The 24,552-nt window shown below is 39.8% G+C and overlaps 1 protein-coding gene across 1 annotated transcript; it reads left to right on the top strand.

Annotated features, from left to right (window-relative positions):
* The first annotated feature begins 9,596 nt into the window (after positions 1 to 9,596).
* On the top strand, positions 9,597 to 24,323 carry zdhhc15b (zinc finger DHHC-type palmitoyltransferase 15b). The gene is made up of 12 exons (XM_057349137.1): positions 9,597 to 9,783; positions 10,100 to 10,126; positions 10,359 to 10,453; positions 13,631 to 13,751; positions 14,318 to 14,387; positions 14,495 to 14,527; positions 14,611 to 14,731; positions 15,323 to 15,455; positions 19,345 to 19,471; positions 19,782 to 19,894; positions 22,593 to 22,683; positions 22,907 to 24,323. The coding sequence occupies exons 1-11, from the start codon at positions 9,666 to 9,668 to the stop codon at positions 22,658 to 22,660; spliced, it is 1,026 nt and encodes a 341-aa protein (XP_057205120.1). The 5' UTR covers positions 9,597 to 9,665; the 3' UTR covers positions 22,661 to 22,683; positions 22,907 to 24,323.
* Positions 24,324 to 24,552: the final 229 nt, after the last annotated feature.

Here is a 24,552-nt window from a genome sequence, read left to right as displayed (position 1 = left end):
AACATTATAATCTAATAGCTCATTTTTTTACACGGGGATGTTCTGTTTTTGGACATACACCATCCCAAGGCAGTTGGTTAAAAACAAAGCAATGCCTGACAAACAAAAGTGGAGGCGGTTCTTGGTGAAGAAAATTTGGCTAACAACATGTAATGAGGATATTGTTTCAAATCTTGCCTATGACTTATGGAGATGAGAGTAGTTACAGTTTTTCATAACAAACTATATTTCCAGATTCGTATGCCAAAGCCACCCTGAAATGTCGGCTTGTCGCAGAGACATCCAACATTGAAACCGAAGACACCACAAATAAAGCGAGGACACACAAATAAAACAAGATGATATCAGTCTGACTCTGAAACTGAAATCTCTGATGGTTAGTGTTCAAATTGCTTTAAAATTCTTCTCTCTCTTCAATCCAAAACGAAAGTGACCTAAACTGCAATTCATCGACTGGCCATTAGAAGGGAATCAATCCCATAGACCCCCATGTTAAAACTTTACAGCAGAAAAAAAATGTTTACAGCCTGGTACAAAAAAGTGGTTTTGGGCTAAACAGCTAATTTTGCCCTTCATGATAAGTGTGAGGGGGACAACTGTGCCCGTTTTCACCCTCCATCACTAAAGGACTCCATTTCCCATAATGCTCACCGCTCCCTCACCTTTCTCCAGTCTGCCATCACCCACACCTGTCAGCGATCTCCCTCATCAACTCTACCTCATGTAAGTGCTCCAGTTTCTCCACTTCTTTGTCTGGTCCTGTCTACATCTTGATGGGTCATCTGTGTAAAGCTCATCTTAAGGATTGTTGATTTACTTACCTGTTGTGTTTAATATACTTACTGAATCATCACCTGCATGTTCCTGGTTCCCCATTAATCATCTGGCTTTGCCTACAAGGATACTAACTTTGTTATTCCTGGACTCATCTATTGTTTTGTATGTTTAAAAAATTGTATACGCCATTGCACTTATATACTGTGTGTGTCTCTGTGTGTATACCCTGACAGAAGACTAAACCCTAAAATACAACTACAACAGGATTCTGTCAGAGTATACACAGGCACAGGCTGGCACTGGAGGCAGCAAGTGAGCACAATGGTGTATACAATTTTTCTTAACATGCTAAACAACAGATGAGTGCAAGAATAAAAGTTACTTTCATTGTATGAGGGGGTGTAGATGATAAATGGAGAAGTGGAGTGCTTCTGTGGTGTAGAGTTGATGAAGGAGATCGCTGACAGGTGTGGGTGATGGCAGATTGGTGAGGGAGCATGGAGTATGATGGGAAGTGGAGTCCTTTGGTGATGGAGGGTGACAACAGACGGGGATTGTGACCGTGTGAAGGGGGTTGTGTCTTAAAACTGAGTTTTAAGTAGATTTGTGTCTCGGGTGTGAGCTGTCCAATGGCCTTTTTTATCAATCTACGAAAGGAAAAATATATAATATTTTCTTCATTGTCACGATTTTGCCTTTGTTTACAAAGTCTATAGTGAATTTCCTTGCTTCCAGCGTTTCCTCAAATAGTGCAGTACAGCAGAGGCTAAGAAAGTGTGAGCAGTGCAGTTGTTTAATTCTTGCTAATCTCTTGACCAATTGTTGTTTTTTAAACAAAAACCTTTTCTTTCTGAGGATTTGATTGAGAGGCCAAATTGGTGCAATAAACCAATATGCAGCAAGACACTATAGTGCAGTGTTTCCCAACCCTGGTCCTCGGGGCACACCTTCCAGAATGTTTTAGATCTCTCCCTATATGAAACACCTGATCTGGGGCCTCATTTATAACCGTTGCGTACGCACAAAACATGCCCTGAAAGAGGCGTACGCCACTTCCCACGCAAAAGATGGGATTTATAAAAACAAACTTGACGGAAAAATGTGCGCACCTGCACGGAAACTCTGACCCATGCGTACGGACATTTTGGAGACGGAGCAGTTTGGCGACACCGATGATGAGTTAGTGAACTCAAGTTAGATTGCAAAAGGTAAGTGTGATAAAATGATTATAAGCATTAATCCCTCACACACATTTACTGTGACCTTAAATATCCTCATTATCACGAAGATTAAATCTGCAGAGTTATTTGCGCTTGTATTGAGTGATACTTGTTTCATGCAGCTCTTGTAAAATCAAACTCAAATCTTAAATAAAAATTAAATCTAAATATTTAATCAGCGCTGTCTCACCATCACACTATGAGCGCATGAGGAGGAGATGATCCGACTGCATAGAATATAGGACAGCATCAAATAACACAGTGTAAATAAATAGCTAAATGTATTTTCCTTACTGTGCATAATCATCGAATGTCAAAGTCTGGAAATACAGCCATTAAACTCTCGCACAATCGTTTCTCTAAATGTCCTCGTTATCGGTTCTAACTATGTTCATAACAAAACCGGAATGAAGAAATATTCGTCTTCAACAATTATGTCTTCAAATTTTATCTCAGGCGAAGGACACCAGTAATTAATGAGGTGATTTTAATGAGGTGTTAATGATCAGTCTAAATGCTGTAAACATATAAATGCTGCAGAGACCTTCTTTGGCGTTAATATAATTATAACAATTATTAATATGGAAATCTCAGTGAATCTCATGTGTGGCCATTTGTGATTTCGTTACGGAGATAAAGGATCGGGGTTTTACATAAGTTTTTGTTCTATTTCTATGGCATCTGATAGCGGTTGAACCCGGAAACGGTATACGTCCATAATGGTGCGTGACGTCAGGCTTAACACGCGGATTGGATGGCTTATTAATATACGAATAAGCTTTCATGAGCTGCTTTGCATTGACTATTTATGGGTAAAAATGGGCGTGTACAGGGCGGGATATGAGGCTGATTCACGTACGCACACTTGCAGGTAATCTGTGATTTATGAAGGGAAAATTGCGTGCAGGTGTGCGTGCGCAAGGTTGTATAAATCTCAATTTTTGTTTGCGTACGCCCTTTTCAGCATTCTGGCGTAAGTTCACTTTTAGGAAGGTTTCTACGTACAGTTTTATAAATGAGGCCCCAGGTGTTTTATATAGAAAGAGATCTAAAACATTCTGGAAGGTATACCTCGAGGACCAGGGTTGGGAAACACTGCTATAGTGTACTGTGCAGCAGAAATGCAATGAAAGCTCTTTGAAAGATCAACCAACTTTATTGCAGATGTTCAGCTTTGAGATTTACACTAAGAATACTTACAAAATTGTAACAAAGTGATTCATGAAAATTCATACAACTGATATTTGACAACTTTATTTCATCATCCCTAATTGCATTAATTAAATTAAAAAGTATTTGTGACCTTTACTTTTTGTTTAAATATTCTCAAATGTTTCCAACTCCAACCTGCATGTTCTCAATTCAGGTGATGGCAGAGTTCCACAGAAAAAAAGGTGTCAAAACCCGTTCCACCTGTATGTAAGTTATCACGCTGCATGAAGGAATGTTACATTTTATTCTTTTTTACGCATAATTAAGAATGTTGTATTTTTTAGATCAGCCACTGCCCAAAACATATCCTCTAGGCAAAGGTTAGTAGAATACAAATTTACATGTTTCTGTGTTTGAGATATAATCCAAAATGTATTTAAAGCATGGTATTTCTCTCTGTCCGACTATCAAGAAAAACAAAGATCTCCTGATTTATTCTGTAGGGGGACGTTTTTTAATGTTTTATTGTTAAAAAACATGTTCAATATCTATATGCATGCAACTCTATTAAAAATAAATAAATACATTTACAGCGGAAGCACAATTGTCAGAGTCCACATCAAGGTGTGTACCACAATTTTATTTTGATACATTTATAAATCAATCAGTTTTAAAACACATTTTGTTTGATGCCATAGCAGTGTCCGATCTACTCTTGAGAGAGCCACCGGCTTCATCCGAAGAACTAACAAAGAGTAGTATTAGTAGTAACAGCTCTGTCACAAACATGCATACACATCAAAGACCTGATTGTTTCATTTCTCCTTAGACTACCGCACAAATGTCTTGCAGAAATTGCAAGAGCTGTGTGAAAATTGGCAGGACATTCTGTCTATGCAGAGGCGGATTCTCACTGTGCCGGGGGTTGTGGCAGAGATGGACTTCCTGGAAAATGGGCCCTGCCAGACTATAGATGAGTTAAAACAATTCGATAGGATCCTGGAAAGCAAAGAAAAAAGGACAAATATGGTAATAAATACAGCAATATATACAGTGGTCGAATTGTAAAGAAATAGGGGATTGGGGCTGGAGTGGTAAAGGTCCGTGTTTGTGTGTGTGTTGGGGAGATCGCATGTTCATGACAGAGATGCTCCAAAATGCGCGCAGCACTTTATTTACAGAAGAGGATGGGGGAGGTTTTACTGACAGTTCAAGGACCCCATGCTTAGTTTCAAGCTCTTTCAGATAGTTTTCATTGGTTAAATATTTCCCAAACCCTGGACAGACGTAAAGGGTGACCAAAAGTAATAATTTACAAAAACATACAAATGTTAAAATATGAAAATAAGAAATTTCCGCCCAACCATGACGATCTGTATGATAAAATTTATATTATCTCTCACATAGCCTACCTTCTCTGGATCGGTTCCACATTTGTGGAATGATCTGCCCGCTGCTACAAGATCCTGTGGCCATCTTTAAGAACCGTCTGAAAACACATCTCTTCCGTCAACACCTGACTGATCAGTTCTGACTTCTATCTCTTTTCTACTCTTTCTATATAAAAAATAAACTTAGCTCTGTATACCGAGTTAGGCTTTGTGAGACCAGTTTTATTGCACTTATGCTTTTTGTTGTCCTTATGTTGCTTCTATTGTTTCCCTCACCTGTAAGTCGCTTTGGATAAAAGCGTTTGCTAAATGACTAAATGTAAATGTATTAGGCCTCCACCTTTTCTTGGTTTTCAGCATTTTTACTGGACTCCTGCAAGAATCCTACAGAAGTTCTGCAAGAATGTACCCGTTCTGTGTTTTTTTTTCATGCTATCCTACAGGATTACTGCAAATGGACTCACTGGGCCTTCAGGAATCAAAAATCCTATAGGTTTCCTGGGTGGATGTACATTATCCCGCTTATTACACAACTACACTTAGCACATGAAATCCTGAATATTATTAAATATTGGAAATGAAATGGCATATTTATATTTAATTTATTTGTAAGTAGCCTACTAAGCTACACTCCATTAGAATCAAGTAGGCTATTCCAGAGAAATGATGCATCATCATCTTTGTTTATATATTGTGGCGAGGAAAGAAAGCAACGATACGGACACAGACGAGGTTCACAAAAGCCCCAGAGGGTGATTTATTAGTAGACACTGCAACAAACGTGAAAATGTGAGTCCAAGAATGTGGTGCTTCCGTGTTCCGTCCCTTGTGTTCGTGAGTTCCCGGGGTGCTCTTGAAAGATGTCCGGTCGTCAGCCGTCGGTCTCTATGAGGGGAGAAAACACACAACGTTCGCCTCCGATTCATGTGGAGTTGTATCTCACCCTCTTCTCCTGTTCCCTGGCTTTTATGCCTCTTCCAGTGTTGCCAACTTTTGCAAGACAAATAAGCAACTGCAGCTCCAAAACAAGCGCAAAACAAGCCCAACATTATTACATTATTTATGATCATCAGTGTAATTTATTATCAATTATTTATTATTAATGAACGAGCCTGGGTCATTTTAAACTGACACTACCCTGTTTGAAAAACACAAACATAAATTATTTTACAAAAATTAATTGCAAATCTCTGCTGTGAGCAGTATAGGCCTGGAGAGATGGAAAAGGAGAAGATATAATGACCACTTAATGTAGCTGTAACAGCCACACATTTATAATGAAGTAAAACTGAACTATATGCATTGGATGTATACTTTTTTTAATTATACTCTGCAATGATCAATACATTTATTTAATACAATAAAAATGTTTGATGTTTACCTTATAGCCTAATAAATACAGGGCCGGATTATCCAATGGGCATTATGGGCACAGGCCCAGGGGCCCATGCGTGCTTGGGGCCCAAGAAAGGGGGAGAAAATGTTTTCGCTATATTCATTCTGTCGTGTGCCTCTCTGGCCGCACACACGCAAGTGCGCACACAAAACCGTGTTTCTAACGTACGCAAGTCTGTCTCTTGATTTAGTAACTTTTACAAGCCCTTTAGCAGCTTTTGTCCAGAAGCACAATGCGATAAATCAAGCGACTTTCCGATAAACTTTAGCTTTCAGTGGGAAAATGTCCCCCGCGAGCGCAAGGTCTCTCTTTCCCTGCGCAGGGATCGTCTCATTGAGCGGCAGGAAGAAGCAGCACATTCCACAGGTGACTCCTGAATGAAATGAGTACAAAACAGCATTTCCAACAACCTGTCACTGTTATCCACTGTTTGAATGTGTAAACATGAACCCATTTCGTCTGTAAATATGCACATGGTTACCATGACAGAGGCTGTGTGAAAGAATATAGCCAAAATCGCTGCTTTTTATAGAAACTGAAAAGATGTAAATGAGAACGGCTTTGTTGTGAATATAAGATAGGTTAAGTTAGAATACCCTCACGGTTGTCTTTAAAATCTTAAAAAGGTAAGAGTTTTTTTTACATGTATTTGGTGTGTCTTCGCCAATAATTAATTTTATATTGATGTTGATCAGGTCTATCTGCCTTAATTTACTGACTTTTAGCCTAAGTTATTAGAAAATCCAGAGTGCTTTTACATACATTGCAAAATGTTTACTTACACAGACTCGTAACAGTATAACTAATATTCGTTAATGCCGTTTACCATTACACGCTTACATAAGAACGTGAGTCGCGAAGTGCTTGTTACACAAATAAAGTTGAACAAATGGACAAATTACTCTTATAGTATAATCATTGACAAAGTCTGCCCTTTTATTCTTAGAAAAATGAATTTATGTATGTGGGGGGGGTCTACAAGACACTTGTGCCCAGGGGCCCCTGAATTCTTAATCCGGGCCTGAATAAATAGGGTCATCCCTCCCTACCCCCTTTGCTGCACCGTGATCAGATCTGACCGTTTCGTTCATTTTCACATTTCATCCTTTATTATCATCCACATTACATCATTTTTAATGATGTAGCCCGGTTATAAAATGCTTTTTATCTTTAAGTGAATATTTCATCTGTTTAGTATGATATTTACCTCCGATTACACAAAGAGCGCCGATGATTACGTGAAGAGACCACTGTAACATTCTTGGCTTCTCTATGTTGTTTTACGTGCTTAGACATGTTGTGTGACCTCCTGCGGCGCCGCGCAGACCAATCGGCGCGTGACATCATAGTACCGCGAGAGTGATCGACAGTAGACGTCTCTGTATGATTTCAAATAGCTCTCGCGGTGCTGTGATGTTATGCTCTGCCGCATGTAGTCCAAAAAGCCTAGCTGTGGGCAGACAGTGTTAATGGATTGAACAAAACAGCGACCATAGATGTAAAGAAACAAAGTTGCTTGTCAGATTCAGAGCAAGCTACCATATTTTTTAAAATATGCCCCAAAACCCGCAACCCGCGACAAGTGATTTTTTAACGCGACTTGACAGAAAAAGAAGCCCAAGGTCGCGTATTATAAGCGGACTTGGCAACTATGGCCTCTTCGTGAATTGGGAACAGGTGCTGACGACCGGCAGGTGTGTGTCTCTGATTGCCGGCGTTTCCATGGCGACGCTGATTGTGCAATGGGGGACTCGCCACAATATTTTCAGATGAACTACTTACGCTCAGTTGGAGGCGCAAATAAATCCGGGGGCAGCTGTCCTAAAGATGTTACGTAAGGTGGCCACCAATGAAGTCCTGGGTGCATACAGCCTGCGGGGGAAAAGATCGATGCTTGCCTTCCTAGACCTCAGAATGTACTCCGTCATTATAGGAAAGTTTTATTCTAACCGACAATCAATCGGGTTTAAAAAGATAATAAAATTAACTTTTGCGTATTACATAGCCTAAAATACGTTTTATCCTTCCATACACTGCTGAAAAAAACTATAGAAATCCAGTAGAAACGATCACAAATACCATTATGAATCATTAGCTTTTTGTGGTGTGTTTTTGGCATTATTCCAATAAGATTTAACATCCCGCCAACAGAATCCATCACATGCAGATAAGATATAGTTCTGTTAAAACCAATAGGCTGCAATAATTAAATCCATTACATTTTCTATTGTGTTTTGAAAAGGGTTCTATTTTATTCTATTTTAGGAGCAACACAGAAATCTTTTAAGGCACTAAGAACAGCTGAGGTGGAGGACGTAATTGCACTGGCCTTGAAATTTGCCCCACACCGCACTCAAAAATGGTAACTACAGTACCAACCCTCATTGCAGTTTATTTCGAGATTAATATAAATTATGTCACTGAAACTGATGCAAAATACTTATTTACTTATTTATTTGACTATGAGATCATTTAATCAAGGTAAATGTCAGGAAACTTTATTACCAGCAAGCGCCCTGTAAATACCCTGTTTAACAACGACATCTAGTGATTAATAAAAGTTAAGTTAAAAGAAAAGCCGTAGGGAAATGTTAAACTCACCAAAATTAACATTAAGACATTTTTAGTGCATAAGATATTGATTTCAGTAAAAAACGTTCTGTTATATAATAACATTATAAAATATTAATCTCTCATACAATAATATTTAACTTCATTTGAAATGACAAATGCGTTTTAATTCAGACTTTTACGTTTATTTGTGTATATCTTAAAGTTTGATTTAATCGTAATTATTTACCCCATCTATTGTTTTATCTTATTTGTTTAATCTCGTAACTCAAGCTGTATTTTTATTTCTTTTGTTACAGATGACTGTGGTAGAAGAAGATGGAAGACAAGAAGAGTTATTTTGTCATTAGTCCTTAAAGTTATAATAGTAAATATGTTGTAGAAGATTGTTTGTTTATTTGTTTGTTGATAACGTTATAACTTATTGTTAAATAAAAATACATTCACAATTAAATGGTCGACTGATTATTTCTTTATATACACATATGGTTTATTTAGGAATAGATTAACAAATGCACAAATATTAATACCATAATAATTTAAGGTTAGGGGAACATTAGAGTAACGTTAGCGGAAAAACGTAATAATAACGTTATAATAACGTTAGGGGAACGTAATCCTAACGTTAGAGTAACGTTTTACTAACCTAAACTAACGTTCTATTTACGTAAAGAAACCAAAAATTCTGGGAACCAAAAATTGTTAGCTGGGCTGCTAAATTAAGACTTAACCACTAGTCTCACTGACTAGCCATCAGTTAGGACTAATCAGTCTTACTTTTAACATTTCAATTAGACCAATCTACTACCGCAGTTTAACTGCAGTATGACTGATATAGCTGCCCGGAGGCGTTGTAAATATCGCCACCTAGTGGGGAGACTCTTCTTAAAGGGAATTAGTTTCAACCCACGTAAAAAAGTAACTCGCAAATGTATGTTTTTTCAAGACTCTATTTAACAGATTAGTGTAAATCTGGTTTACTGCTGAATAATGTTTTTAAAAAGCACTGAAGTTGTATTAAACTCGACTATGAATCAATGAATCCGCAGATGACAGCAGCCAGGCTGTGTAGCAGATGACCGAGCAGGTGATCGGCGTTCGGCAGGCGCAGGCTGTTTGGCGGATGACAGAGCGGGTAAAGATGGCTTGAGGTTGATCATGGCTCTCTCTCGAGGTTTGAGATGCTGTCAGAGGATTTTCTCCTGGATTCCCGTCATCATCATCTCATGTGTCGTGCTCTGGTCTTATTACGCGTATGTCTTTGAGCTGTGTATTGGTGAGTTTACCTTCACATTGGCTTTGACTGAATTAGGCCGATGGTTGTAGCTACTAGGCTGTAATAATACGGAAGTGTCAGGAATCCAACCAGATTTATGTCAGCGTATGATGTGTATGATGCTATTTTAAACAGCAACAGTCGGTTTGTGATGTAGCTCAAGAGAGGACTAACGTTATGTTCTGAATCTGGACTCAATCTGTGTTTACACTGGCTGTGTTTTAAACCGTCCAAAAAATCAAGTGAACTGAAACTGCTGGGAACACAGTTAGTTTTGAGACACACGTTTCTCACATTGATCTCGTTTGCATTTCAGTTACTCTCCGCAATAACGTCGAGAGGGGTAAGTGTTCTTCTCACTAACTTCTCTACGTCATCACATATCAGAGCCTAAACGATTAAACGGTACATGGTAATAGTGTTTTTTATTTATGTCATGTTATGTTCATTCAAACCTCTTATTCATTGTAAGATTATACATAGATTTTATTTGCTGCAACATGAATCTGTAGTGTGCAGATGTTGTTATCATGATAATATTCTGTATTCATGATGTGGTGTCATCTTCTCGGCAGCGACCTATCTGTTGACATTCCATATGTGCTTTATCATGTTCTGGTGGACCTATTGGAAGGCCATCTTCACACCACCCTCCACACCATCTAAAAAGGTTTGTGTCACACACTTGTGTATATGTAGGGCTGCAACTAACGATTATTTTGATAATCGATTAGTTGTACGATTATTTTTTCGATGAATCGGATGTAAATGTAATTACATCTTTTGCTTATAATAAGTAAATCAGATATGGGAAAAGTATACACAACTGAACTCATTGGCCTTCTCCCAAAATGTTGTGAATGTCTCCATAATTAACACACCTGGTGAGTTGATTCATGTGTGTCATATTAGAAGCAACTGACAATAGTCTCTCCCAAACGTGGGAGCGAGGGGAGGGTCGGCCAAGGAAATCATTTTTTTGTGCCATGAAAAGTGAGATATTTGTCATTCAAATGTAGTGAAGTGCAGTAAAAAGTAAACAGAAAAATTAATACTTCAGTACAAATACTCAAAAAGTGTACTTAAGTACAGTACTCAAGTAAATGTACTTCGTTACCCACCTCTGAACTAAATAAACCACCAAATCAGGGTATTTAGCCTATTATGTACTTTGCATAGTGCAAACGCCACAAATTGGGTTTTACTAATATAATCTTTAATTTTGTCATTTAAACACCTCTCCCCTTTAAACTTTAAAACTGCGCAACTTGAAGAGATGCATTCAGAACACGTCGGACTTAAAAACTGCGCAACTTGTGCCGCACGGAGAGACGCAACCACAGAGATACACGTCTGACTTTAAAACTTTGCACCTCGCGCTGCACTGAGAGACAAGTGTGACATTAAAACTGTGCATCTCGCGCTGCACTGAGAGACACGTGTGACTTTAAAACTGCGCACCTCGTACAGCACTGAGAGACACGTGTGACTTTAAAACTGCGCACCTCGTGCAGCACTGAGAGACACGTGTGACTTTAAAACTGCGCACCTCGTGCAGCACTGAGAGACACGTGTGACTTTAAAACTGCGCACCTCGTGCAGCACTGAGAGACACGTGTGACTTTAAAACTGCGCACCTCGTGCAGCACTGAGAGACACGTGTGACTTTAAAACTGCGCACCTCGTGCAGCACTGAGAGACACGTGTGACTTTAAAACTGCGCACCTCGTGCAGCACTGAGAGACACGTGTGACTTTAAAACTGCGCACCTCGTGCAGCACTGAGAGACACGTGTGACTTTAAAACTGCGCACCTCGTGCAGCACTGAGAGACACGTGTGACTTTAAAACTGCGCACCTCGTGCAGCACTGAGAGACACGTGTGACTTTAAAACTGCGCACCTCGTGCAGCACTGAGAGACACGTGTGACTTTAAAACTGCGCACCTCGTGCAGCACTGAGAGACACGTGTGACTTTAAAACTGCGCACCTCGTGCAGCACTGAGAGACACGTGTGACTTTAAAACTGCGCACCTCGTGCAGCACTGAGAGACACGTGTGACTTTAAAACTGCGCACCTCGTGCAGCACTGAGAGACACGTGTGACTTTAAAACTGCGCACCTCGTGCAGCACTGAGAGACACGTGTGACTTTAAAACTGCGCACCTCGTGCAGCACTGAGAGACACGTGTGACTTTAAAACTGCGCACCTCGTGCAGCACTGAGAGACACGTGTGACTTTAAAACTGCGCACCTCGTGCAGCACTGAGAGACACGTGTGACTTTAAAACTGCGCACCTCGTGCAGCACTGAGAGACACGTGTGACTTTAAAACTGCGCACCTCGTGCAGCACTGAGAGACACGTGTGACTTTAAAACTGCGCACCTCGTGCAGCACTGAGAGACACGTGTGACTTTAAAACTGCGCACCTCGTGCAGCACTGAGAGACACGTGTGACTTTAAAACTGCGCACCTCGTGCAGCACTGAGAGACACGTGTGACTTTAAAACTGCGCACCTCGTGCAGCACTGAGAGACACGTGTGACTTTAAAACTGCGCACCTCGTGCAGCACTGAGAGACACGTGTGACTTTAAAACTGCGCACCTCGTGCAGCACTGAGAGACACGTGTGACTTTAAAACTGCGCACCTCGTGCAGCACTGAGAGACACGTGTGACTTTAAAACTGCGCACCTCGTGCAGCACTGAGAGACACGTGTGACTTTAAAACTGCGCACCTCGTGCAGCACTGAGAGACACGTGTGACTTTAAAACTGCGCACCTCGTGCAGCACTGAGAGACACGTGTGACTTTAAAACTGCGCACCTCGTGCAGCACTGAGAGACACGTGTGACTTTAAAACTGCGCACCTCGTGCAGCACTGAGAGACACGTGTGACTTTAAAACTGCGCACCTCGTGCAGCACTGAGAGACACGTGTGACTTTAAAACTGCGCACCTCGTGCAGCACTGAGAGACACGTGTGACTTTAAAACTGCGCACCTCGTGCAGCACTGAGAGACACGTGTGACTTTAAAACTGCGCACCTCGTGCAGCACTGAGAGACACGTGTGACTTTAAAACTGCGCACCTCGTGCAGCACTGAGAGACACGTGTGACTTTAAAACTGCGCACCTCGTGCAGCACTGAGAGACACGTGTGAATTTAAAACTGCGCACCTCGTGCAGCACTGAGAGACATGTCTGACTTTAAAACTGCGCATCTCGCGCTGCATGAAGAGATGCATCCACGGAGAGACACGTCTGACTTTAAAACTGCGCAGCTCATGCTGCACGGAGAGACACGTCTAAAATGGTAATTTTAAAAGGGAAGAAGACGCGCTTGATTTATAACTGCGTGACGTCAAGTGACGTCACAGACCAACTAATCGATAATGAAATTCGTTGACAACGAATTTCATTATTGATTATTGTCGATTAGTTGTTGCAGCCCTAGTATTATGTAAGGGATAATCCACAGCTAGCCATGCGTTAAAGGGTTTTAATGCACGACGTGAAGGCCGAGAACCACCCGACGCGAAGCTGTGGATTATCCCGCTTATAGCACGGTCATTTGCCAAGTTAAAGCTTTGATTGATGTTTACAGTGTCATTTTAGATCAAACAGGTGAAAATGGCGGTTATTTTGTCAGTTCATTTGAAATGTAATCAAACTGACTGGAGGTACCTGTGCGTTAAAGGGTTTTAATGCACACCTTCAAGCTAATCAGAATCCAGCATTCAAACAGACCATGGTATAAGGGTTGTTAGATGTCAAGGGAAGATTATCAACATGAGACAGTTTCCGTTCTGTGATGATGTCGGTGTGATGAGGTGTTTCTGCACTTCAGTTTCAGCTATCGTACACGGATAAGGAAAGATACGAGTTGGAGGAGAGGCCAGATGTTCAGAAGCAGATTCTTGCCGATATCGCTAAGAAACTTCCTCTTTTCACACGCGCTCAGTCAGGAGGTACACCTTCACCTTTACTAGCTGCCTTTAATGTGAAATGTCAAGTGGTTTCTCAGATTCTTGTTAAATATGCAAAGGCAATATTTACCAGATGATTTTCCTGAAAACTGTACGCTTGTGTTTAAGTGACCTGGCACAAAAATGACAAACAGCAACAGCGTAAAGCCCATTGCACATTGAGTCCGAAATTTGCATCTGAAATTTCTGCATGATAAAAAATAAATACGGCCTCACGTTGTGTCAATCACATTTACACACTGGCTCCGATATTTTCGTCCGTCATAAAAAGATTCGGACTGGGTTTGATTTTTTTCTGCGTTTTTCGCATCCGTAGCAAGCATTTTGGGAGGCGTTTTGACAATTCAGAGACAGCGTGCAAACCAGCGCCAAATACGGAAAAACGCTTTTACGAACATTTCGGACTGTATGTGCAAAGACCTTTAAGGTTGTACTTTTGAACAGTAGTCTCACACTCCTAAGTCAGCTGTCTTTACAGCGTGCATGTGCTCTGTAGTCATTTAGCCGAGTGATCGGATGTGAACGCTTCTTTATCTCCATGTCTTCAGCTATCAGGTTCTGTGATCGCTGTCAGGTGTTAAAGCCAGACCGCTGTCACCACTGCTCCGTCTGTGAAACGTAAGTCCTGTCTGCCTGAAAGCAGATCTCTGTCCACAAAACACAACCTGGACTTGATTTAATTCAAGTTAAACCACGTGACCTGATTGTGCTCCTGTGTTCTGTAGATGTGTTTTGAAAATGGATCATCACTGTCCATGGTAAACCACCAGTTTGTTATGAATTCATCTTATTATGTTTTGATCCGTTTGAAAGGTGACGTGTGTGTATGTTGTTTCCTCAGGGTGAACAATTGTGTCGGCTTCTCCAACTACAAGTTCTTCTTGCTCTTCTTGTCTTACTCTATGCTGTACTGTGTGTTTGTAGCATCGACAGTGTTTCAGTACTTCATCAAGTTCTGGGTGGTGAGTGTCAGCACGTACAGTAGTTTGGTCTCGAAACTCAACTCAGGTCAGCAAAGCCTTAATGTCGAAAACATGGTAAAAAAAAAACTGAAAGGACCTGAAAACAGTTCAGTTCAATGGATGGCTTTCATAACGTTAATCAACCTGAATGCCACATCCAGTCTTTAAAGGAATAGTTCACCCAAAAAGAGTCATTTACTCGCTGAATGTCCTCTCATCACTTCCATTCTTCATTTGAACGCAAACCAATAACTTGTTGTTAAAATGTCATCGTGTTATCTTCTTACATCACCATGTGTGAGAGAAAACCGTTAATATTCAGAGCTGCAGCAAAAACATTTGTCTATATCATTCACTGGGATGTCTGCTGTCTAGTTTGAGAGCGAAACACCAGCAGCAGCAGCGCATCATCATGACCTGTGACTGTGGACTAAAGGCTGTTTAAACATGTGAACAAAATATATTTAGAATCATATCTCTCTTTCATAAAACATCAGCGCTCAAGAGAATTGTGTCATTCAAAGCTGTTTTCGGGTTGACATGCTCCAATTGTTCGGGCATCATTTCTAACATGTTGTTTGTGTTTGTTAGGGAGATCTTCCCAACGCATCGGCCAAATTCCACGTGCTGTTCCTGTTGTTTGTGGCTCTCATGTTTTTTGTCAGTCTCGTGTTTCTGTTTGGTTACCACTGTTGGCTGGTGGCTAAAAACAGATCCACGTTAGGTGAGGAAGCCGTTCCTTCACTTGTCATATCATCATCGAAAATTAATTCCAATTCGGAATCGAAAGGTTAGGAATCGGATACTTGAAATTCAAATTTCAGTTCCTCTTATCAGTTCTTGTGTGCATATTTTCAGAAATTCACATGTGTTATGTTATGCACTTGTGATCTGCTGATATCTCAATAAAAGCCATATTTTACTATAATAAGCATAGTTTCACTATAGTATGTGCAGTAAAGCACAGGAACCACAAACTTTGGTGATACAAATTGTATTAAATCCATGGTTGCTATGTGTATACAGGTGCATCTCAATTAAGTAGAATATCTTGAAAAAGGTCAATATTTATTGTCATTCATTTCAGAAAGTGAAACCCATATCTTATATAGATTCATTACACATGGAGTGAAATATTTCAAGCCTTTATTTCTTGACATTTGGATGATTATGGCTAACAGATAATGAAAACCCCAAATTCAGTGTCTCAGACAATTAGAATATTACATAAGATCAATAAAAAAAGGATATTTTAAACAGAATCAGTCTGTGGCATTGCTCAGGTTGCTGTGGTAGCGGCTAGGGATGCACCGATACCGATACTTTTTTTCTGGTACTCGCCGATACCGATGCCTGTATAATGTACAATTATGTTAATAAACCAGTATCTTACTCGTACATTTTCTTTTGTTTTTAGGTCTACTTAAATTTAAGTACTATTTTTTAATCAAGTTCTATTTTTTATGATAAGTAGCACAATTTTACTAGCACATTTACTTCAGTTTACTAAAATAAATGATATACTCTGTGGTCAAATCATAAAAATTCAAGGGGGGTGGTGTGGTAAAATGTGAGTGTATTAGAGCGTTTGTTTAAGTTAACCGGACTTTTATTTTGACGGATCGCCATCCTCGATTCCATCCACGTTTTCCGCATTGCGGAAATCATAGGGCTCCATGTATGTCACGTGAGGTATCGGTGTGTCATTACGAGTATGAGTACATGAGCTTGGTATCGGCCGGTGCATCCCTCGTAGCGGCCTTCAGGTCATCTGCATTGTTGGGTCTGGTGTCTCTCATCATAGAGCCTTTGTGGGGTTCAGGTCAGGCAGGTTTGCTGGCCAATCAAGCACAGTAACACCATGGTCATTGAAGCAGCTCTTGGTACCTCTGGCAGTGTGTGCAGGTGCTAAGTTCTGCTGGAAAATGAAATCAGCATCTCCATAAAGCTGGTCAGCAGAAGGAAGCATGAAGTGCTGTAAAATGTCCTGGTAGATGGCTGCGTTGACTGTGGACTTCAGAAAACCCAGTGGACCAAAGTCCTCTTTTCAGATGAAAGTAAATTTTGCATTACATTTGGAAATCAAGGTCCCAGAGTCTGGAGGAAGAGAGGAGAGGCACAGAATCCACGTTGCTTGAGGTCCAGTGTAAAGTTTCCACAGTCAGTGATGGTTTGGGGTGCCATGTCATCTGCTGGTGTTGGTCCACTGTGTTTAGGTACCAGAAGCTGGTTCAATGACCATGGTGGTATTGTGCTTGATTGGCCAGCAAACCCGCTTGACCTGAACCCCACAGAAGACTCTATGATGAGAGACACCAGACCCAACAATGCAGATGAGCTGAAGGCCGCTTCCACTACACCCGAGCAGTGCCACAGACTGATCGCCTCCACGCCACGCCGCATTGATGCAGTAATTCAGGCAAAAGGAGCCCAACCAAATATTGAGTGCATAGAAATGAACATACTTTTCAGAAGCCTGACATTTCTGTTTAAAATATCCTTTTTTATTGATCTTATGTAATATTCTAATTGTCTGAGACACTGAATTTTGGGTTTTCATTATCTGTTAGCCATAATCATCCAAATGTCAAGAAATAAAGGCTTGAAATATTTCACTCTATGTGTAATGAATCTATATAATATATGAGTTTCACTTTCTGAAATGAGTGACAAAAAATATTGACCTTTTTCACAATATTCTACTTAATTGAGATGCACCTGTATACACAAAACGGTGCTCATATATACAGTATATATATATACAGTGAGGGAAATAAGTATTTGATCCCCTGCTGATTTTGTAAGTTTGCCTACTTACAAACAAATGAAGGGTCTATAATTTTTATGGTGGGTTTATTTTAACTGATAGACACAGAATATTAAAAAAAATCAGGGGAAAAAAATGTTATATAAAGGTTATAAATTGATTTGCATTTCAGTCAGTGAAATAAGTATTTGATCCCCTACCAACTAGCAAGAATTCTGGCTCCACAGATTGGTTATGTGCCTATATGGACCACAGATTAGTCCTGTCACTTTAAGAAAGTACTCCTAAATCAGCTTGTTATGTATATAAAAGATGCCTGCCAACAGAATCTGTATCTTCCAGTTCAACCTCTCCAACACCATGGTCCAGACCAAATAGGTTTTAAAGGATGTCAGCGACAAGATTGGAGACCTGCACAAACCTTGAATAGGCTACAGACAGAAGCTTGGTGAGAAGGAGACAACTGTTGGTGTGATTATTTGGAAATAGAAGATATACAAAATAACTATCAAATGCCCTTGTTCTGGAGCTCCCTGCAATATTTCCCCAATGGGGTAAAGATGATCATGAGAAATGTTAAAGATCAGCCCAGAACTACACGGAAGAAGCCTGTTAATGATTTCAAGACAGTTGGGAACACAGTTAGCAAGCAAAACATTGGTAACACATTGGTAACACGCTATGCCACAGTAGACTGAAATCCTGAAGCACCCGCAAGGTCCTCCTGCCCAAGAAGGCCCGCCTGGCTCGTCTTAAGTTTGACAATGAACATAAAAATGATTCAGAAAAGGCTTTGGCGAAAGTGCTGGCACTGCTGTGAGACCAAAATGGACTCCTGTGTTTGGAGGGAGAGAAATGCTGACTATGAGCCCAAGAACATCATGTCTACAGAGAAGCACAGTGTTGGAAACATTCTGCTTTAGGGCTTTTTCTCTGCTACAGGTATACAGGATGACTTCACCGCATTGAGGGGCTGAGGGACGGGCCCATGTACCGTAAAATCTTGGACGAGAACCTCCTCCCCTTAACTAGGTCACTGAAGATGGGTCATGGATGAGCCTTTAACATGACAAAGACGCAAAACATATTGCCAAGACAACCAAATAGTGGCTTAAGGAGAAGCACATTAAATGTCCTAGCCAGTCTCTAGACCCTAGTCCTATAGAACCTCTGTGAAGGAGGCTAAAACTCCAATTTGCTGAGCGACAGCCAAGAAACCTTAAAGATTGACAGAGGAGTGGACTAAATGTATCCGGACACATGTGCAAACCTGGTGACCAACTATCAGAAATGTCTGACCTCTGTGCTTGCCAACAAGGGTTTCTCCACAAAGTACAAAGTTATGTTTTGCTTGGGGATCAAATACTTATTTCACTGACTGAAATGCAAATCAATTTATAACCTTTATATAACATTTTTTTCCCCTGATTTTTTTTAATATTCTGTGTCTATCAGTTAAAATAAACCCACCATAAAAATTATAGACCCTTCATTTGTTTGTAAGTAGGCAAACTTACAAAATCAGCAGGGGATCAAATACTTATTTCCCTCACTGTATACTGTATATATGTATGTTTGAAAAGTAGTCAATAAGAAGAAAAAAATGTAAAAATGTAAATGTTTTAATTCAACTGTGGAATCTAAACTGGGAATCGATAAGAATTGGAATCGATAAGCAGAATCAGAATCGCTCAAATTCCTACGATACCCAACCCTAATAATAACTCCTTGTTTCTCTTTTCATGTGCATGACATTAAAACGTGTGATGTTGGTAAGATCTTTCAGCTTTGATGTATATATGCTAGACTAACGTACCTGTGCCGTGTTCTGGATTGTGTTGACCAGAGGCGTTTTCGGCACCAGTGTTTCAGAACGGTCCTGACAGGAACGGCTTTCATCTTGGGCTCAGCAGAAACCTCCAGCAGGTGTTTGGGGAAAATAAAAAGCTCTGGTTTGTGCCAGTGTTCACAAGGTGAGCTTGTTTCAAAACCAACTCAACACGTCAGCTGTGAACACACCGATTCATACAAAACGGCAGCAAGCTTCAGCACTACATATTCACACGGGTGAAATAAAGACAGAACACAAAATGATATTTGTACTGTATATGAATGGAGAAAAGAGTTGATATGCAAGGAATGAAATCTGTCTTAAACATCAGCTCACTGGATTCAAAACGTCACTGGATTCAAAAAAAATATGTCAAGCTCTAAATCTATGGCACAGTTTAGTCACATACATAAACAAATCTCCTTTTGTGTGTTGTTGAATGCACATTATAGTGAAGGTGATGGGCATTACTTCCCTGTGAGGACCGTGCATGACTCTGAAAACCCTCTACTGGCCAATGAGGAGAAATGGACTGAGGACGGTGGATCAGACGAGGAGAACGCAGGTGAGATGCACGTGACCACCTCTCCAACATGCTTTATGCATTTGAACTAGGGCTGAAACGATTCCTCGAGTAACCCGAATACAAAAAATCATCGAGGCAATTTTTGTTACTACACATGCCATCTGTCTGTTCTGCGTGTCTGAATGAATGAACTGCGCTTTATGAGGACATGAACACATGAACTTCATCTCCAGTTGCTCTGAGAGTTTATTTCAGAACATTTTACTGAGTGAAGCTAACGCACTAAAAAATGAGCGTCTTCCGACATCCTGCCAAAATAAAAGTACGGTTAACTCTGTATTTTATGTAGACAAATATATTACTATTTAATAGTAAAAAAGAGAAACTAAAACTAATTTATATGTACTAAATGCATCGTTCATAAGCTGAAGTTAGTTGTTTACCTTTGAAATGATTCTTTCTATTTTTATTCATGTTTCTTATTTATATATTTGTATTATATTGCATTTTGAATGTAATATGGCAATGGAATGTACTAAATGGGTTTAGTTTTCGCAGATATTAATGTTTGCAATTTCAGCAATAAATATGTTCATTTTTCTAAAAAGAACACAAATTATGTTCATTTTAAGAGACCCGTCTTATGTTCTCTTGTACATTTAGTATTGCTCTTTAATAAAGAAAAAGTACTTATTATCCGAATAGCCAATTAATCGATGGAAAAATCTATAGAATACTCGATTAGTAAAAGAATCGATAGCTGCAGCCCTAGTTTGAATGGTGTGTGTTATTGTTTGATCTAGAATAGCGGATTCTGTATTCTGTTCAGCCAATCCCGTGTAGGCGGGGTGTGTATGAGTGTTCATGTACTGTTGTGTTAGCTCAGGTGAAGGTGCAGACCGGGCTGAATGGAATGGCTGTACAGAAGAGGAGCTGCTTTAAGGCGTGATACTGTACTGCACTCGCCCTGTCTGAGTTTATTCTGTTGTAACAACATTTCCCCTTACATGTACAGACCTCAGACTGACCAATCAGAACGAAGTATTCCAGAGAGCCGTGTTTTACTTGGTGTTCATCACTACGGGGAATCTTTCTGCACACGCGAATGAGAACATCTGTAGCATACTTGCTGTAAATATGTGTTGTGGCACTCTTGTCTTTGTGATTTCTTTCTGCTTGCCGGTCATTTTGCACGTTCACAGGTCAGCTGATACACAGCAGACGGAGAGCTGAAAGCATCAGTTTGTCAGATGTTTGTTTGTCTTGCATGAATTTTGCGACCGTTGCCTTTTAAAGCATCACTGTAGTTACATTTACATTTATTAATTTGGCAGAAGCTTTTATCCAAAGCAACTTACAAGTAGGAGAGCATACATTTTGTAAACAGGTATTTATTTACAAGGTCGATGCTAACAAGGGTCCGTTGTTGAGGTTTGCTGTTTTTATTCGTATCTGACATTATAATGGAAGGTAGACTGTGGAGTACAGTGGCTTTGAAAGGAGAGAGAGAGTGTGTCTAATTCACTGGCTTTAGTGTATTAAAGGTGCTGTCTGTAAAACAATACCTTTATTTGTTCCTAGACATTTAGGAAACATGCTAAGTTCACATATTGGTTTGTCCAAAAAACAATGCTATAGCCAGTTATTCCACTCTGAAATGTGCGTTCTGTGCAGGAATGTCTCTTTTTGTGACCCCGCCCACTGACGATTTACCCACAGCGTTGGTGACAATCACTGCATATTGCAGCAAACAAACGATCTGGGTCAGAGCACATTCCACCCTTACTTTGCAAAAATTACTATATTATTTTACAACTTACGAGGAGTTGTACACAATTTTATTACGGTTATTTATACGAGAAGGCAGTATTGCCCGTAAATGTGACCTCCGGAGGACGCGACCTCTGAAACGAGCTGCTGGTTGAGTTCTATTTGCAAACAAAAACAACACTGCAAACCTACAGTATAAATGATCAGATAAACTTACAGTGTAAGGGGCCATTCAGACAGAACGCGTCTCGCGTTTTCAGTGCTCAGATGTTTTTTTCACAAGTGCAGCCTAGAACGTCTCCTCCGCCATGTTTCCGTCCAATAAAACAGTTGTCATGCCAACTTGCTAAACAGGCGCTTGCCCCGCCTCCAAATTCTTCTGATTGGTTCACTGCTTTTGGATCTGACATTGATGAGCAGCGCTGCATGTAAAAGTATTTTTTTGTAACTTTACACGGCGTCTTAAAAACGTGGAGCTCGTGTGCGAGTCGCTTCAAAAGACACGAGGCGCAAGCGTAAATGTCATGCACGCCGCGTGTGTTTGTATAGAAAAACAATGGGAAAGTAGCGCATTGAGTTGATGCTTTCCATTACACTCCTGTGAGTGTGGAGTCTGAGGACAAGGAGGGGCGGGGAAAACCCTCACCAATAGTTTGAATTTGGACTGTGATACCAAGCTCAACTACTAGGTGTCAATGTTACATACGGCTCCTTTAAACAGTTTGTATAGTACACTAAAGTATATCATATCTGAGATGTACAGATTTAAATTGTAGTTAAATTAACACAAATAGAAAGAAGTTTACATAGAAATGTACATCATGAGTTGAATTAATAATGGTGTTATGTTCATGTAAGTGTATTCAAGTGCTGTGTTATCGAGTTCTGTTGGGTTTGACACAAACGGCTCACTGCCTTATTCTAGTGGATTTTTACATTCTGTGATGTTTGGCTTTATGTGAAACAGATCGTGAACTGCTTGTTTCAGAGGATGAGAATGTCTCGTCTACAGTCACCATCACCAATGAATCATAATCTCTGGAGCGGATGTGTGTTTGGTGAGTATTGTTGTTGATACAACCATCACTGTGACTGACACGATATGTCAACAAACAAAACTCTAAATACTGTATGACTTATGCCATATCCAGATACCAGAATATCATCACGATTGGAAACATCCCAGCATTTATATAGACGTAACAATTACGTCATGTAGCAATATGAAAAAAAGTAGTTTAATGTCTGGTAATGTCATGTGTTTCTTTTGTATTTCACTAGTGTGACACACGACTTGATCCAGAATGCACCAGTGCTTCAGTGTGATGACTGCATTCCAGCTCCGCATCATTCCAGAACAGCATCTGTATATAGACGACAGCGAGCATTTGTCTCCTAGAACTCATTGTGAAGAACATTAACATATATTTCATATTTCTGACGAGGAACAGGAACACCACAGGACAGCTGATGTTGTTGACCTGTTGGACAGTGTTTTATAACACACCTGACACACACCGCTCACGAGATTGAACAGTTGGAGGTGTTGTACAGGGCTTTTCGTTGCTGTCTGCTGTGTTTTATATCACACAATGGAGTGAATTTCATGAATGAACATGTCTGGATCATATCTCAAGGCCAAAATCAAAAGAAAGATAAAAGTGAACTTTTAGGACCACTTGAAAAGGTTTTGTGTCGTGGCCTTGCTTTAATGAGGAAAACATCCAACCTTCATTTATTATTACAGTAATGCCAATAAATACAGTTATGAAATAAAATAAATATTATTGTGTTGTGAACATTGAATACAAATGTAATGTATTTAAATTGTAGAGTATTTTTATATCATACCCAGTGTTTGTCATGCTGGTTTTAATTGATATCAGCATTTTTTTTTTACAATGAATGTTTTTACTTCAGTACAATGGTTTCTTTTGATTTTGGGTCCTGGACATTATTCATGCGATCCATCCAATGGTACAGAGATAGAAACACAGCTGCTTCAGGGTGTGTTGTCACCACTGAATTTAAGTTTGTTTATTGAGTTGAGAAGAAATCCTTTGCATTTTCCCCACTGTATTTGCCTGACAGTTTTATGAAGCTTTTTTATTTTAAGTCACTCAGACTTTGTCTATTCCTCTGGTCAATAGAAAGCAGTCTTGATTGATTTCTTTTCTTTGCATTCTGATGCAATATAAACATATTTTGAATTATAAATTGAGATATGCATCTCCACATTAACCTATTGTACTGGCAGTGTATGTTGGCAATAGCAACATGCCTAAAGAAGTAAGGCTTATGTCTTTGTCATTTTGAAAACAATCATTTAAAATTGGATAAATCATTGTAAAATGTTTTAAATGTGAAGCCCACTTAATGTAATTAATATAATACAGAACAGTTAAATAGTGTGTAATTAGCGATATACAACAATTATATTTACTGAACAATTCAGTACAACAGGAAAGAAATATATAAAACTGAACAGAATTACATTATTTACATGGTAGCAGGACAGAGAGTCTGTGACAAAGACAAACATACGTTTCTGTTAGGATCTACTTTGTGAAACGTACAGTATATACAAACAAGGTTTGTGTACCTTGGATGGATTTGGTATTCTGTAAGATATTGTCAACAGCATTATACTGGTTTAGTGCCTGGATCATTAAAAGAAAAGCCATAACCCCCCCCCCCCTTCTTGATATCAACATCAAAAGACTAAAGCCAGACCTGACTCCAAAGGAGGCCTGGATTTAGAGATTTAGGTTGGTGCCCTCAATGAAAGTGTTGATAACCTTTTGTTTCTCCATGGGATATTTACGACTCCTAAGCTTCAAAGCAAGCAAAGGAGATGTGAAAAGTCTCTCTGTTTTCTCACCTGGAACTTAAGACCTATGATTTATCCAGAGAATCTTCTGTGACAA

Source organism: Triplophysa rosa, linkage group LG13, assembly GCF_024868665.1.
Source record: "Triplophysa rosa linkage group LG13, Trosa_1v2, whole genome shotgun sequence".
In the NCBI taxonomy this organism is placed as follows: domain Eukaryota; kingdom Metazoa; phylum Chordata; class Actinopteri; order Cypriniformes; family Nemacheilidae; genus Triplophysa; species Triplophysa rosa.
Note: the sequence above shows the minus strand (reverse complement) of the source record. Positions and strands in the feature narration are given on the sequence as shown.